This window comes from Panulirus ornatus, chromosome 44 (assembly GCF_036320965.1).
Source record: "Panulirus ornatus isolate Po-2019 chromosome 44, ASM3632096v1, whole genome shotgun sequence".
Classification (NCBI taxonomy): Eukaryota; Metazoa; Arthropoda; class Malacostraca; order Decapoda; family Palinuridae; genus Panulirus; species Panulirus ornatus.
In genome coordinates this window covers 14,145,357-14,161,389 of record NC_092267.1, presented here as the reverse complement: position 1 = coordinate 14,161,389, position 16,033 = coordinate 14,145,357, and the positions used below count along the sequence as shown (strand labels likewise).

General features: G+C 43.0%; 1 protein-coding gene across 1 annotated transcript in view; it reads left to right on the top strand.

The window, feature by feature from the left end:
• The first annotated feature begins 3,104 nt into the window (after positions 1 to 3,104).
• RPA2 (Replication protein A2) overlaps positions 3,105 to 16,033 on the top strand; it is a 37,695-nt gene continuing 24,766 nt past the window's right edge. Inside the window, exons 1-4 of the mRNA XM_071687975.1 lie at positions 3,105 to 3,159; positions 5,610 to 5,810; positions 7,797 to 7,891; positions 14,195 to 14,281. Coding sequence (XP_071544076.1) covers positions 3,120 to 3,159; positions 5,610 to 5,810; positions 7,797 to 7,891; positions 14,195 to 14,281 — 423 coding nt within the window. The 5' untranslated portion in view covers positions 3,105 to 3,119. The remainder of the gene's footprint in view (positions 3,160 to 5,609; positions 5,811 to 7,796; positions 7,892 to 14,194; positions 14,282 to 16,033) is intronic.

Here is a 16,033-nt window from a genome sequence, read left to right as displayed (position 1 = left end):
GTCCCCAGGAGGGGCGCGGACGAAGCGGTCTGGGACAGGACGAAGGGACGGGGTCGCAGGTCGCCTAATTAACGTGGTGAGCGCTCGACGCTGGCCCTCGACCCGCGACTCACCGGCCTCCTCACAAAAAGATTACACTGAAGACGAGGCCACATTCAAATTATTTTTATACACCGATTTTCCCGAGTTTTTGAGAGGATGTCAGGCGAGGAGGGAGGGAGGAGGGAGGCGGCTCGGCGCGCCTCCAACGCCCTGAACGTTTTTATTTATGGTTCGTCCGTCACGTTTGCCTCCCCTCGGCCGGTCTGCCTGGGCCTGGCCAACGTTTGCAGGTCCTCCTCCCCCCGGCACGGAGGCGGGTGTGGGGGTGGCTGCTGACGGCCGGGTTGGGTGCAGAGGCCGGCCCTGGTGTGAGGGGACGGCTGGCTTGTGTGTGAGGTGTGAGTGTGAGGGAGGGCGGGAGCGCCAGCCGTGAGCGATGGTGTGTGCACTGTGAGCAGTAGCTGGGGAGTGTAGGTGGGGAGAGAGAGGGGGAGGCGGGGTGTACCTTCAGGGACACGCCTGACCCGAGGGTCCTCCTCCACGAGATTTCACAGTAAAATGTTCATCACTTCCCAGGTTAGTTAATGTGGTAATGTGGCGCTCTCACCTCCCCACTACCCTCCCCACTCCCTCTGATGGCTCCCGCCCCCCTCCCCTGCACTGCCAGTGGCACCCCTCCCCTCCCCCCCTGCACCACCACCATCACCACTGGCTCCTCAGCACTCAGTGGCACCCCTTCCCCTGCACCACCACTAGCTCCCCAGCACTTGTCATTTGCACCCCTCCCTCTGCACCACCACCACCACCTCCCCAGCACTGCCAGTGGCACCCCTCCCCACTGCACAACCACCACCACCATCACCACTGGCTCCTCAGCACTGTCAGTGGGAGAGGACGAGGAGTAGTAAGGTGTGTATGGGAAGGGAAGATTGTGTATAGATGAGGTTGTTGCAATAAGGCAAGTATGGGAGGGTGTGTTAGGGAGGGAAAGGGGGTGCTTGAAGCAGTCATGCATTCCACGGAAGAAGAGCAGGCAAGCACTCTGGGAAGCGCTTGCTGTATATTTGTGCTTGGAAGAATGATGATTTAGTATTGGAGATATTGCTTGTGTGGGTGTGAGTGATGGGTGTGGGTGTGAGTGGTGGGTGTGGGTGTGAGTGATGTGAACGTAGGATTGCGTCATGGGTGTGTGATGTCACCATGGGTGTGTGATGTCACCGTGGGTGTGTGATGCCACCATGGGTGTGTGATGCCACCATGAGTGTGTGATGTCACCATGGGTGTGTGATGTCATTAAGGGTGGGACGCCGTATGAGATGGGTGGTGGGTGGATTCTGACCTCAAGGGGGAGAGGGAACGTTGTATGCAGATGATGCTGTGTTGGTGGTGGGCAGCTGCTGGGTGAGGCTGGGAGTGAAGATCAATAGATATAAGACGAGAGTTGATGATAAGGAACCATGGTAGGTCACATGGTGAGGACCAGGGTGGGTGCTGAACACCTGGGGAAGATGAAGTTGAAAGTAGAGTTAGGTCAGGGAAGATAGGATTCGTGGGGCATTGGATACTTTCGTGAATGGGAGAGAAAAGAGCATAGAGTATGCAGTAGGCTTGCATGGAGTAGTTCCTCCATGTGCCATGGCTGATGTTTAGCTGAGGAACCCAAGTGTTTACGAAAATAAGAGCAGTGCAGATGGGCAGTTTGTAGGTCTGGTGTAGTTAGCATTAGCATGATAGAATGAAATAGGAAAGGTATGAGAAGCTTATATGGTGTGAAGATGTCTTTGGTAACCCACATTGATTTATTTGTGTGTGTGTGTTTTGGTCATGTATAAGGTATGGCGGATGGTAGGTCCATCGTGAGGATATACATCAGTGCAGTAGCTGGGATAATGAGGGAAGGTAGACTATGGTAGGGGTAGACAACAGACCAGGGCTGGGGGAGAGGTAAATGGGAGATGGGAGGATATGTCGAGTGAAGATGTTTGAGTCATCCATCGTTCGGGGATCAGATGCGATGGAGGCATCTGTTGCACGAATGTTGTATGAGGCCAGTGACCGTAGTGTGTCAGGTGTGAAGAGCTTTTTTGTAAGTGTTTTAGGAGTTTATGTGGGGTGTGGGGAGTATATGTGGGGAGATTGTGGGCACTAGGCCCACCCACCCCACATTGAACTAGAAATAATGATAGATTTGTTAAGAGCTGTGATGAACTCATTAAACCTTCTCGTCTCTCTTTCCTTTGTCCTTATAGCGTTATATTCCCCTCGAGCACGACCTAACGACCCTTGAATGCGATGGCTTGGCCTTTGACCTGGCCCTCAAGGGTCAGGTCAAAGGTCAGGCTTTCATAGCTAGGGGGTCGTGCTGTCGTCCTCAAGGGCTTCACTGGAGTCGCATTCCTCCCGAGGATAACCCCGCCTCCTGCCTCCCCAGCATTCCTCATTTCCCTCGACTCTCTAGTGTGCTGTCTGCCTCCTCCTCTTGTCTTCCTCCTCCTCCTCTGGCTCTTTTGTCTTCCCCCTCTTCTGGCCCTCTTCCTGTTCCTCCTTTAGCCCTCATGTCTTCCTCCTCTCGGGTCCTCTTGACTTCCTGCTGGTTTCCTGACACTCCTCCTCTTGTCTTCCTGCTGGTCTCCTGACCCTGCTCTACTTGTCTTCCTGCTGGTCTCCTGACCCTGCTCTTCTTGTCTTCCTGCTGGTCTCCTGACCCTGCTCTTCTTGTCTTCCTGCTGGTCTCCTGACCCTGCTCTTCTTGTCTTCCTGCTGGTCTCCTGACCCTCCTCTTCTTGTCTTCCTGCTGGCCTCCTGACCCTCCTCCTCCTGTCTTCCTGCTGCTCTTCTAACCCTCCCCATCTCCTACAGTTTCTGGACGATATCAAAAAATGGTAACTCTTCATTAAGATGTGGCGGACTGCAAGGGCAGGGCAGCTCATTAATAATAATTACCCTCATTAATGACCCTCGGGGGGCCACGGCCGGCTTGTCCTGCCAGCAGTCAACTTACTCTGGCGTTTCCCGCCACTTGAGCAACAACAAACCAGCCCCTCGAGCAGCACTTGTCTGCCAGACGTTCTGCTGACATGCCACAAGAACTCCTCAAAGGACCAATCAGGTTTTCGAGTAAGTTTACGGGATTTATATTATCCGTGTTAGTGGCCGTATTTTATAACTTGCATACAGGTAGTTGCTCAGGTTCGGCAAGTGTGGAAGGGCGCATGCGCAGTCCTTTGTGTGTTGAAGACGTATACTTCCTTCTCGGTTGCCCGTTGGTGCATATTTGCAGCGGATGCAGTGAATAATGTGTTGAATGACTGTGTACATCAAGGAGCACCTGACAGTGGCAGTAGTGGAAGTAATGCTTGTTCACTCCAATGAATATTGATAAATAGATCTTTCTCAAGCCTAGCTCCGCCTGCAAGGTGCTTGTGGCCTTTTTAAGTATTATTGTATATAAATTGAAAAGTTTTTTGAATGCCTTATAGCTAGATATAAGATTTATTTGATTAAGAATGGCTTTGCTATTAATGACTAGAAACGTATTATTGTAAAATTTTGGGCAGCCGAATGAGTGAAGTCAAATGTAAACAGGAAAAAATAATGTTATTTGGATTAATCTCATGTTTATATCTTAATCACGTATATGTTTCCCAGAAATTGTAGAGGCTCAATGTGAAATGAATACATAAAACCCAATCACCTTATACGAAGCAGTTTCAACAGCATTAAAAAAGAAAAAATAGCATAATTTCTATGAGCGAGTCATTTTTTATTCATTAAGCCAGAATAGAATCATTGTCAAGCCAGTACAGGATCAAGAGCGTTATCTAGAACAGATGAGAGGTGGAAAGATTTTTTTCTTTTACCATAAACTAAAGAGACTTGCGTAAGTTTGATGGAATATGGGAAGTTTTATACTATGCTTGACATAGATATGGCGGTGGATAGACTAGGCTTGATAAAGTGATGGCGTTGGATAGACTAGGTTTGACAAAGATATGGCGTTAGGTAAGAGATATCCATGGTTCTCCCTTCGTCTCATTCTATGGAATACCAACTTAGTTCGAGGCGTTTAACTGTTCCCTAAATTCCTCACAAAACCATCATTACGTTCCCTTAACCTTGATTATGACAGTACAACAGTTGGGTTTGGATAGCGTAAACCTTCAATCTGACCATTAAGTGTCGAGTGAAAATGATAGGGTGTCGTAGCCAAGGTTTGTACCATCGTTCTGTCGAGGATTGTATGATCTTTCCCAAGCGAAAGAACCAGTAGGTTAGCTCTTACTCTGGATTAATTACCTTGCAAAGTTGTCAAGAGGAAGAGCGCCCACTGGCTCGCCCACGAGACACCCATGCCATGCATATAGTCTTGGGTTAGCCTTGGTTAAGGTGTAGCTCTAGCCCTGTATTGTCTAAAGTCACCCTTAGGCCACGGGCCGCCCTTGCCAGGGATGCTGCGAGGCCATAGTGGGTAAGGGTTGATGGCAGACGGGCCCCTGAAAAGGCAGTGTTAGCTGGGCCTGCGTTGGAGAAAGCACTTGGGGGGGAATCACAATGATATTCAACCCTTCTTACTTTCATGGACACAGCTCATGACACGACTTGCAGAACACCTAAGGAGGTATGGTTACTCCCTTCCATGAAGACTGTATTGAAATATGAATTATAATGTATGCCAACTTGGGCTTATGTTTTGATATGATGTGACATTGCCAGAACTGTATGTCCTCTACTAATCATATTATTATTATTATTATTATTATTATTGTTATTATTATTATGTCCTCTACTAATCATTATTATTATTATTATTATTACTATTAATATTATTATTATTATTGTTGATGTTATGATTAAGATCGTGTTTCTTGTGAGATGATTTAGAGTAATGGTTATAGTTTATTTTTTCCATTTTGTTTGATCAAAGAGGATTTCGTTACAATTTTCAGCATCTTGAATGGCATCCATACTGCTGTATGGAATTTGGATTTTGTGGTCTCTCTTTGCATAACTATTATCATAGAACTTTTCCCACACTTAGCGTAAACATTAAATATATTATCTCTACTCAATCACTTTGCTAATATATACAATTTGTTAACTTGAACTCGGATTACTGTTCAAAGGTATTTTTATTCTGTTGTTAATTTGAATGTTACAAAAGTACTTTGTATTACTTATACTGTTATAATAGATCAAGGAAAGTAAAGAATTTCTAGCGATTTTTTTTTAGCGTTTAAATTGGTATCATGTTTGGTGAATTTTGTGTGTGATGCTGTCTAGAATTTGTAAATAATATTTCTGCTTGGACAAAGATCCATTTTTCTAAATGAAACAATATACAATTTTTTTCCATTACGATGGCAAGCAGAATATTAATATGATGTAAGGTTTTGCTACAATTTTTAGCGCTATTTTGGCAGAAATGAAATTTAATGGATTGCCTTGGATATGTGAATATTATCATTGAAATGGTCATCATTCATCCTCTCGAAACAAACGAGCTATTAGACCTGGTAGAGGAGGGAGATATGTATATATTTCTTACATATTTATATATATTCACACAGGGTATTATATCCATGTAGCGGATGGCAACACCCCAGTGTTTAGCGGTGCCGGTCCTCCCGCCACAATCATAACAACAACAACAGCCAGCCAGCCTCCCTACCTCCGCGTGCGTCCTCCCGCTACCAGCACGGGATCATATCCTCCTCCTCTCGCACACCACCGCAGGATAACATCATCAGACATGTGGAATAGCATGGGAGGTAAGCTTGTGTACGTCCAGGGAATGCTGCTGGTCGTCCCTGGGGAGATGTAGGATGTTGTCAGTGGCTGTCACCGCCACAGAGATGGATTTGAAAGGATGATGGTCCGCCCGCGCGAAACGTGTTCTCTTTGACCATTTTTTCTGACCTTTAGTCGCACGGGCTCTTGGGGTCTCTAGGATAAGTGGCAGTTCATCTTTAGGATGGTTAAGTAAACTGTCAGGTCATGTGAGATATTTCGTAAAGGTTGCTTATATAGTGATAATGAACATCGTGTGCCAGTTTAGCCTCAGCCACCGCTGGTTATAGGACGGGCGGGTGGAAATACATCACTTTAAATCCACCATTTTAGTAGTTATGGATATTGAGAAATTTCCCTTGGCAGTAACAGTTTACTGTGCACAGAAGTGAATGACAGTAGTGACGTTCCTAAGTGCTGCACATATTACGTGATGGGCGATAGCGGGGAGGGTTATTCCACCTCTATTTGTGTACTTACAAACATCATTCCCCCCTCCCCCCACATGTGTATTGTTGTTGCCACATATGTTGTGATATCCAAATTAACACACGGAATTATGGGATTTAGCAATTTGACCTTGCATTTTTATATGTGCTGGAATCTTCATAATATTGGTATTGGGTAGGTGTGAAAGGTGACCTTAAAGAATTCATTACCTACAGGGGTAATAGTTGGATAATTTATGTAGGATACGTAGCTAATATGATTTTCTAATCATTTGTAGTGTAGGAGCTAAGAAATGCAAAGTTGAACCTAACTTGAATTACTAGTGCACTAACCATATGAAATATTTTATTGTGGAAGCGGAGTAAGAAGCAGAAAATGATGGAACCAGTCATTCATCTTTGTAAAACACCTGTTAACTGGAGACTCAGTCAGATGAACATCAAAATACCTCTGATTTCTTTCAGAAAGAAGGACATCGGCTCCATCATCCTTCCACACCCTTAAGATATTCTGGTTTTGAACTTCATTCTCAGAGTATACAAAGTTGCTGCTTTTATTGAGTCTTGTTGATATAGCTATAGTCACCCAGGGTATTGTAAGATGACCAGTAATCTGGTACAATGTTGGTACCTATAAAGATGTACATTAAGTAGTGTTTTTTAAATCCTCGTCGGTAAAATAAAACTTGGTTCATGCAGCTCTGAATATCTCACACAACTCAGTTTCTTGCAGTCAAATGCCCTTGAATGTACTTGTGTTCCCAAAATTTGGCCTCAAAAAGTAGGACAAGAGAGCTGTTGTTTTTAGATACTAGTGCCACTTTTCATAAAAGGGTCCATTGAGTGATCTAAGTGTGACGCTGTACAGTGTCTATATATATATATCTCATGTCTGTTTGGGTTTTATCTTCAAAAAAAGTATTCTCTATATCATATGAACCTCACAATGCCGTTGGGGCAAATGTTTCTTGGTAGTATTATTAGATTGTGACTGATAAGAAATTCTCCAAGGTGTTTTTAAACAGCAGTATGTTCAAGCATTTCCCAAAAGCTTCAATCTAAGTTGTTGCATATGACAGGCATCATGAAGATGGGCAAGAACACTAATTCTAGGTCTTTCTTCTGTATTTGTCAAGATACTACCCTATGAAATTAGATGATGCTTTTTAAAACAGTTTGTTCACAATATGTGGTCAGTTACTTTCACCCTCTTTTTCACATTTTGTAAGACTTTCATTTTATTGAAGGAATTATTTGAGACTGTGAGGATGGTAAATGCATGCTACTATTATTAAAGGAAATGACGCAGATGAGGATGTTATGTACATTGTTGAATTGGATGTGGCTTTTTTTCATGAATACTGAAATGCGTCTTACAGGTGGTTTTGATAGTGGGTATGGTGGTGGCAGTGAAGGTGGTTTCATGAGCACACAGAGCCAGTTTGCATCGTCAGATGTTATGTACATTGTTGAATTGGATGTGGCTTTTTTTCATGAATACTGAAATGCATCTTACAGGTGGTTTTGATAGTGGGTATGGTGGTGGCAGTGAAGGTGGTTTCATGAGCACACAGAGCCAGTTTGCATCGCCAGCTGGGCAGGAACAAAAGAAGGTAAGACGGGTTTTTTTCCAGTTAGTAGATTGCCTGTAATTGGTTACATCATTGGCAAGGCTGTTTTTTTTCATTAAACAAAAGATTACAGTCTCATCTTGGACCTTCTGTTCCAAAGGAAGCAGATTTGAAGCTGTAGGAGCCCTATAAGAGGGTATCTGGGTTTTTTTGGTGATGGTATTGTATTTGCCAGTTTTGTTTGTGACAGTGCTTCTTGTGTAGTTGATCTATGCTGTCATCAGGAACCAGCCCTTTAGTGAGAAACAAGAAGATGGTGTGAAAATTTGAAGGAAAAAGAAGAAAGTGTAAGAAAAAGTGTGAGGAGGAGACAAAAATAAAAGGATGGTAGGTTTATCCCTGGGGATAGGGGATTAAGAGTACTTCCCACGTATTCCCTGCGTGTCGTAGAAGGCGACTAAAAGGGGAGGGAGCGGGGGGCTGGAAATCCTCCCCTCTCGGTTTTTTTCTTAATTTTCCAAAAGAAGGAACAGAGAATTGGGCCAGGTGAGGGTATTCCCTCAAAGGCCCAGTCCTCTGTTCTTAACGCTACCTCGCTAATGCGGGAAATGGCGAATAGTTTGAAAGAAAAGAAAGAAGGTTTATGTTGTATGCCAGGATAAGTTTTGATATCATGTCTACCTCACAAACCTTTTTGTGTGAAGGCAAGATCAGGATTTCTAACTTAAGAGGATTTAGGATGATTCCAGGTATCACTTCAGTAGTTCTGATTCAGGTTGGTAGTATGGAACTCTCCTAGGTGGTTGCTGCTGAACTGCATACCACTGTTATTTACATGATATGATTAGTCTGTTTATTTTATTTATTTGTCCAGAATTATTCTAACGTTAATTGTTTAATCATTTTTTTTATTCTATCTGTTGCATTGTATCCTTGGATAAGTGGTGAATCAAGTGCTTTTAGCCTCAGTTCACACTTATTCGAAGCATATGCTTAGTTTGCTAAATTTGACTAACTCCTGAACACCTGGAGTCGTTATCTTATGATTTGCATGGCAGGCTTTAGGGTTTTCATACAATAGCTAGTTTTTGCTTTTTTTTTTTTTTTTTTTTTTTTTTTTTTTTTTTTTTTTTTTTAAGATTGCACAGGCAACTGAGGCCCTATCTAAGGCCATCCCATAAACACCATATATATGAGAAACTGTAGAAGCTGGTGACTGAGTTTGGTAAAGTGTGTGAAAGAAGAAAGCTGAGAGTAAATGTGAATAAGAGCAAGTTTATTAGGTACAGTAGGGTTGAGGGACAAGTCACTTTGGAGGTAAGTTTGAATGGTGAAAACTGGAGGAAGTGAAGTGTTTTAGATACCTGGGAGTGGATTTGGCAGCAGATGGAACCATGGAAGTGGAAGTGGATCATAGGGTGGGGGAGGGGGCGAAAGTTCTGAGAGCGTTGGAAAATGTGTGGAAGGCGAGAACATTATCTTGGAAAGCAAAAATGGCTGTTTGAAGAAATAGTGGTTCCAACAGTGTTATATGGTTGTGAGGCGTGGGCTATGGATAGAGTTGTGCGGAGGAGGGTGGATGTGTTGGAAATGAGATGTTTGAAGACAATATGTGGTGTGAGGTGCTTTGATCGAGTAAGTAATGAAAGGGTGAGATTTTTTTTTTTTTTTTTTTTTTTTTTTTTTTTTTTTTTTGCTGCTGTCTCCCGCGTTTGCGAGGTAGCGCAAGGAAACAGACAAAAGAAATGGCCCAACCCACCCCCATACACATGTATATACATACACGTCCACACACGCAAATATGCATACCTACACAGCTTTCCATGGTTTAGCCCAGACGCTTCACATGCCCTGATTCAATCCACTGACAGCGCGTCAACCCCGGTATACCACATCGATCCAATTCACTCTATTCCTTGCCCTCCTTTCACCCTCCTGCATGTTCAGGCCCCGATCACACAAAATCTTTTTCACTCCATCTTTCCACCTCCAATTTGGTCTCCCACTTCTCCTCGTTCCCTCCACCTCCGACACACATATCCTCTTGGTCAATCTTTCCTCACTCATTCTCTCCATGTGCCCAAACCATTTCAAAACACCCTCTTCTGCTCTCTCAACCACGCTCTTTTTATTTCCACACATCTCTCTTACCCTAACGTTACTTACTCGATCAAACCACCTCACACCACACATTGTCCTCAAACATCTCATTTCCAGCACATCCACCCTCCTGCGCATGACTCTATCCATAGCCCACGCCTCGCAACCATACAAAATTGTTGGAACCACTATTCCTTCAAACATACCCATTTTTGCTTTCCGAGATAATGTTCTTGACTTTCACACATTCTTCAAGGCTCCCAGAATTTTCGCCCCCTCCCCCACCCTATGATCCACTTCTGCTTCCATGGTTCCATCCGCTGCCAGATCCACTCCCAGATATCTAAAACACTTTACTTCCTCCAGTTTTTCTCCATTCAAACTTACCTCCCAATTGACTTGACCCTCAACCCTACTGTACCTAATAACCTTGCTCTTATTCACATTTACTCTTAACTTTCTTTCACACACTTTACCAAACTCAGTCACCAGCTTCATCAGCGAACAACAACTGACTCACTTCCCAAGCTCTCTCATCCACAACAGACTTCATACTTGCCCCTCTTTCCAAAACTCTTGCATTCACCTCCCTAACAACCCCATCCATAAACAAATTAAAAAACCATGGAGACATCACACACCCCTGCTGCAAACCTACATTCACTGAGAACCAATCACTTTCCTCTCTTCCTACACGTACACATGCCTTACAACCTCGATAAAAACTTTTCACTGCTTCTAACAACTTGCCTCCCACACCATATATTCTTAATACCTTCCACAGAGCATCTCTATCAACTCTATCATATGCCTTCTCCAGATCCATAAATGCTACATACAAATCCATTTGCTTTTCTAAGTATTTCTCACATACATTCTTCAAAGCAAACACCTGATCCACACATCCTCTACCACTTCTGAAACCACACTGCTCTTCCCCAATCTGATGCTCTGTACATGCCTTCACCCTCTCAATCAATACCCTCCCATATAATTTACCAGGAATACTCAACAAACTTATACCTCTGAAATTTGAGCACTCACTCTTATCCCCTTTGCCTTTGTACAATGGCACTATGCAAGCATTCCGCCAATCCTCAGGCACCTCACCATGAGTCATACATACATTAAATAACCTTACCAACCAGTCAATAATAGTCACTCCCTTTTTTAATAAATTCCACTGCAATACCATCCAAACCTGCTGCCTTGCCGGCTTTCATCTTCTGCAAAGCTTTTACTACCTCTTCTCTGTTTACCAAATCATTTTCCCTAACCCTCTCACTTTGCACATATGTGGTAATAAAGAGAGTGTGGTTGAGAGAGCAGAAGATGGTGTTTTGAAATGGCTTGGTTACATGGAGAAAATGAGTGAGGAAAGAAGGACAAAGAGGATATATGTGTCAGAGGTGGAGGGAACGAGAAGTGGGAGACCAAATTGGAGGTGGAAAGATGGAGTGAAAAAGATTTTGACTGATCGGGGCCTGAACATGCAGGAGGGTGAAAGGCGTGCAAGGAATAGAGTGAATTGGAACGATGTGGTATACCTGGGTCGACGTGCTATCAGTGGATTGAACCAGGGCATGTGAAGCATCTGGGGTTAACTATGAAAAGTTGTGTGGGGCCTGGATGTGGAAAGGGAGCTGTGGTTTCGATGCATTATACATGACAGCTAGAGACTGAGTGTGAATGAATGTGGCCTTTGTTGTCCTTTCCTAGCATACCTCGCGCGCATGCAGGGGGAGGGGGTTGTCATTTCATGTGTGGCGGGGTGGCGACAGGAATGAATAAGGCCAGACAGTATGAATTATGTACATGTGTATATATGTATATGTCTGTGTGTATATATATGTATACGTTGAGATGCATATGTATGTATATGTGCGTGTGTGGACGTGTATGTATATACATGTGTATGTGGGTGGGTTGGGCCATTCTTTCGTCTGTTTCCTTGTGCTACCTCACTAACGCGGGAGACTGACAAAGTATAATAAATAGATAAAATATAATTTTTTTTTTTTTTTTTTTTTTTTCTTGTCGCTGTCTCCCGCGTTTGCGAGGTAGCGCAAGGAAACAGACGAAAGAAATGGCCCAACCCACCCCCATACACATGTATATACACACGCCCACACACGCAAATATACATACCTACACAGCTTACCATGGTTTACCCCAGACGCTTCACATGCCTTGATTCAATCCACTGACAGCATGTCAACCCCGGTATACCACATCGCTCCAATTCACTCTATTCCTTGCCCTCCTTTCACCCTCCTGCATGTTCAGGCCCCGATCACACAAAATCTTTTTCACTCCTTTCCACCTCCAATTTGGTCTCCCTCTTCTCCTCGTTCCCTCCACCTCCGACACATATATCCTCTTGGTCAATCTTTCCTCACTCATTCTCTCCATGTGCCCAAACCATTTCAAAACACCCTCTTCTGCTCTCTCAACCATGCTCTTTTTATTTCCACACATCTCTCTTACCCTAACGTTACTTACTCGATCAAACCACCTCACACCACACATTGTCCTCAAACATCTCATTTCCAGCACATCCATCCTCCTGCGCACAACTCTATCCATAGCCCACGCCTCGCAACCATACAACATTGTTGGAACCACTATTCCTTCAAACATACCCATTTTTGCTTTCCGAGATAATGTTCTCGACTTCCACACATTCTTCAAGGCTCCCAGAATTTTCGCCCCCTCCCCCACCCTATGATCCACTTCCACTTCCATGGTTCCATCCGCTGCCAGATCCACTCCCAGATATCTAAAACACTTCACTTCCTCCATTTTTTCTCCATTCAAACTCACCTCCCAATTGACTTGACCCTCAACCCTACTGTACCTAATAACCTTGCTCTTATTCACATTTACTCTTAACTTTCTTCTTTCACACACTTTACCAAACTCAGTCACCAGCTTCTGCAGTTTCTCACATGAATCAGCCACCAGCGCTGTATCACCAGCGAACAACAACTGACTCACTTCCCAAGCTCTCTCATCCACAACAGACTTCATACTTGCCCCTCTTTCCAAAACTCTTGCATTCACCTCCCTAACAACCCCATCCATAAACAAATTAAACAACCATGGAGACATCACACACCCCTGCCGCAAACCTACATTCACTGAGAACCAATCACTTTCCTCTCTTCCTACATGTACACATGCCTTACATCCTCGATATGGGAGGGTATTGATTGAGAGGGTGAAGGCATGTACAGAGCATCAGATTGGGGAAGAGCAGTGTGGTTTCAGAAGTGGTAGAGGATGTGTGGATCAGGTGTTTGCTTTGAAGAATGTATGTGAGAAATACTTAGAAAAGCAAATGGATTTGTATGTAGCATTTATGGATCTGGAGAAGGCATATGATAGAGTTGATAGAGATGCTCTGTGGAAGGTATTAAGAATATATGGTGTGGGAGGCAAGTTGTTAGAAGCAGTGAAAAGTTTTTATCGAGGATGTAAAATATATATATGTGTAGATATATTAGTTTTTATGTGAATTCTCTATTTACTAAAGTCCCCATTGAAGAAACCATCACATACTTGAGGAGGAAATTACCTGATCTCAATCTTGTGTTGCCCTTGCCCATGAAAATATTTCTTGACTTAATTGGGCTTTGTGTTCCAATGATGCTTTCCAAGGTGATAGATGTGATTTTTATAGACAGGAATTTGGTCTTGCCATGGGAAATCCCCTTAGTCCCATCCTCTTTAACTTATTTGTGGAATACTTTGAGACCAAGATTTTAACTTCATTGATCATCCATAAAACTAGCTTAGATATGTTGATTTTGTGTGGTCCATATGGCCATCTTCCCAAGATTATGATGTTTTCTATGAATTAAATAGCATTCACCACACCATCAAATTCAAGATTGAATGGGGGAAAAAAAAGGTAATGCCATTTCTTGGTGTATTAGTTAGCCACTTATCTGTGGAAGGGTTTTTGTGTTCAGATATATCTGTCTGGACACTTTTCTGCTATCGCCTTTTGCAAAGAAGAGATTAATGGGGAAGAGGCATCTGGGGTTGATAGATTTGCAGCTTTTTTCATAGTATGACTTGAGATTTTTGAGTCATGCATTCTAAAGAGGATTAGATTCTGTTTTTGGATGGTTTATCCATAAACAGACTGCTTTTATTCACTAAAGAATTTTTTTGGGGGGATTACTTTCATGATTGTACACCATAAAGAAAATGTGTTGTAGCTTATGATGTTCTCTGCAGGTGCGAAGGTCTCAGAACCTGGTTCCATTGACACTGCAAACCATATTGAAGTCTGGGGATGAAAATTTGCAGATTGCTGATATGGATGTAAGTACACTATGACATTTACCATTATTACTGCTGCTGTGACTTTTACTCTGTTGTGAGCTGTAGGTAGATGGTTTATTCTGGTTGCAAAAAATTGCTCATTGTTTACATCATTGAAACCAAAATTCCTGAGAGAGAGTCCATCAGTTAGGATCCTTTTAAACCAACCAGGATTCCAGGACTCCCTTCCCCACATGATCAGTTTTTAGATTTTGTAATGAGTAATGAACTTTTAGACTTTGAAAAAAACATGTACTATATATATGGTTTTGGTGCATTACACATGGCAGCTAGAGAGTGAGTGTGAATGAATGTGGCCTTTGTTGTCGTCTCCTAGCGCAACCTCGCACGTGCGTGCATGTGGGGGGGGCCTCTTTCATGTGTGGCAGGGTGGTACTGGGAATGGATGAAGGCAGCATGTATGAAAATGTGCATATGTATATATGCATATGTCTGTGTATGTATATGTATGTATACATTGAAATGTATAGGTATGTATATGTGCGTGTGTGGGCGTTTATGTATCTACATGTGTATGTGGGTGGGTTGGGCCATTCTTTCATCATTTCCTTGCGCTACCTGACACACACGCACACACACACACATACATACATATATATATATATATATATATATATATATATATATATATATATATATATATATATATATATATATTATATATATATATATATATATATATGTGTGTGTGTGTGTGTGTTTATTTAATGTATGTATAATTCATGGTGAGGTGCCTGAGGATTGGCGGAATGCTTGCATAGTGCCATTGTACAAAGGCAAAGGGGACAAAGGCAAGTGCTCAAATTACAGAGGTATAAGTTTGTTGAGTATTCTTGGGAAAATATGTGGGAGGGTATTGATTGAGAGGGTGAAGGCATATACAGAGCATCAGATTGGGGAAGAGCAGTGTGGTTTCAGAAGTGGTAGAGGATGTGTGGATCAGGTGTTTGCTTTGAAGAACGTATGCGAGAAATATTTAGAAAAGCAAATGGATTTGTATGTAGCATTTATGGATCTGGAGAAGGCATGTGATAGAGTTGATAGAGATGCTCTGTGGAAGGTATTAAGAATATATGGTGTGGGAGGCAAGTTGTTAGAAGCAGTGAAAAGCTTTTATCAAGGATGTAAGGCATGTGTACATGTAGGAAGAGAGGAAAGTGATTGGTTCTCAGTGAATGTAGGTTTGTGGCAGGGGTGTGTGATGTCTCCATGGTTGTTTAATTTGTTTATGGATGGGGTTGTTTGGGAGGTGAATGCAAGAATTTTGGAAAGGGGCAAGTATGCAGTCTGTTGTGGATGAGAGAGCTTGGGAAGTGAGTCAGTTGTTGTTCGCTGATGATACAGCACTGATGGCTGATTCATATGAGAAACTGCAGAAGCTGGTGACTGAGTTTGGTAAAGTGTGTGAAAGAAGAAAGCTGAGAGTAAATGTGAATAAGAGCAAGGTTATTAGGTACAGTAGGGTTGAGGGTCAAGTCAATTGGGAGGTAAGTTTGAATGGAGAAAAACTGGAGGAAGTGAAGTGTTTTAGATATCTGGGAGTGAATTTGGCAGTGGATGGAACCATGGAAGCAGAATTGAATCATAGGGTGGGGGAGGGGGCAAAAATTCTGGGAGCCTTGAAGAATGTGTGGAAGTCGAGAACATTATCTCGGAAAGCAAAAATGGGTATGTTTGAAGGAATAGTGGTTCCAACAATGTTGTATGGTTGTGAGGCATGGGCTGTGGATA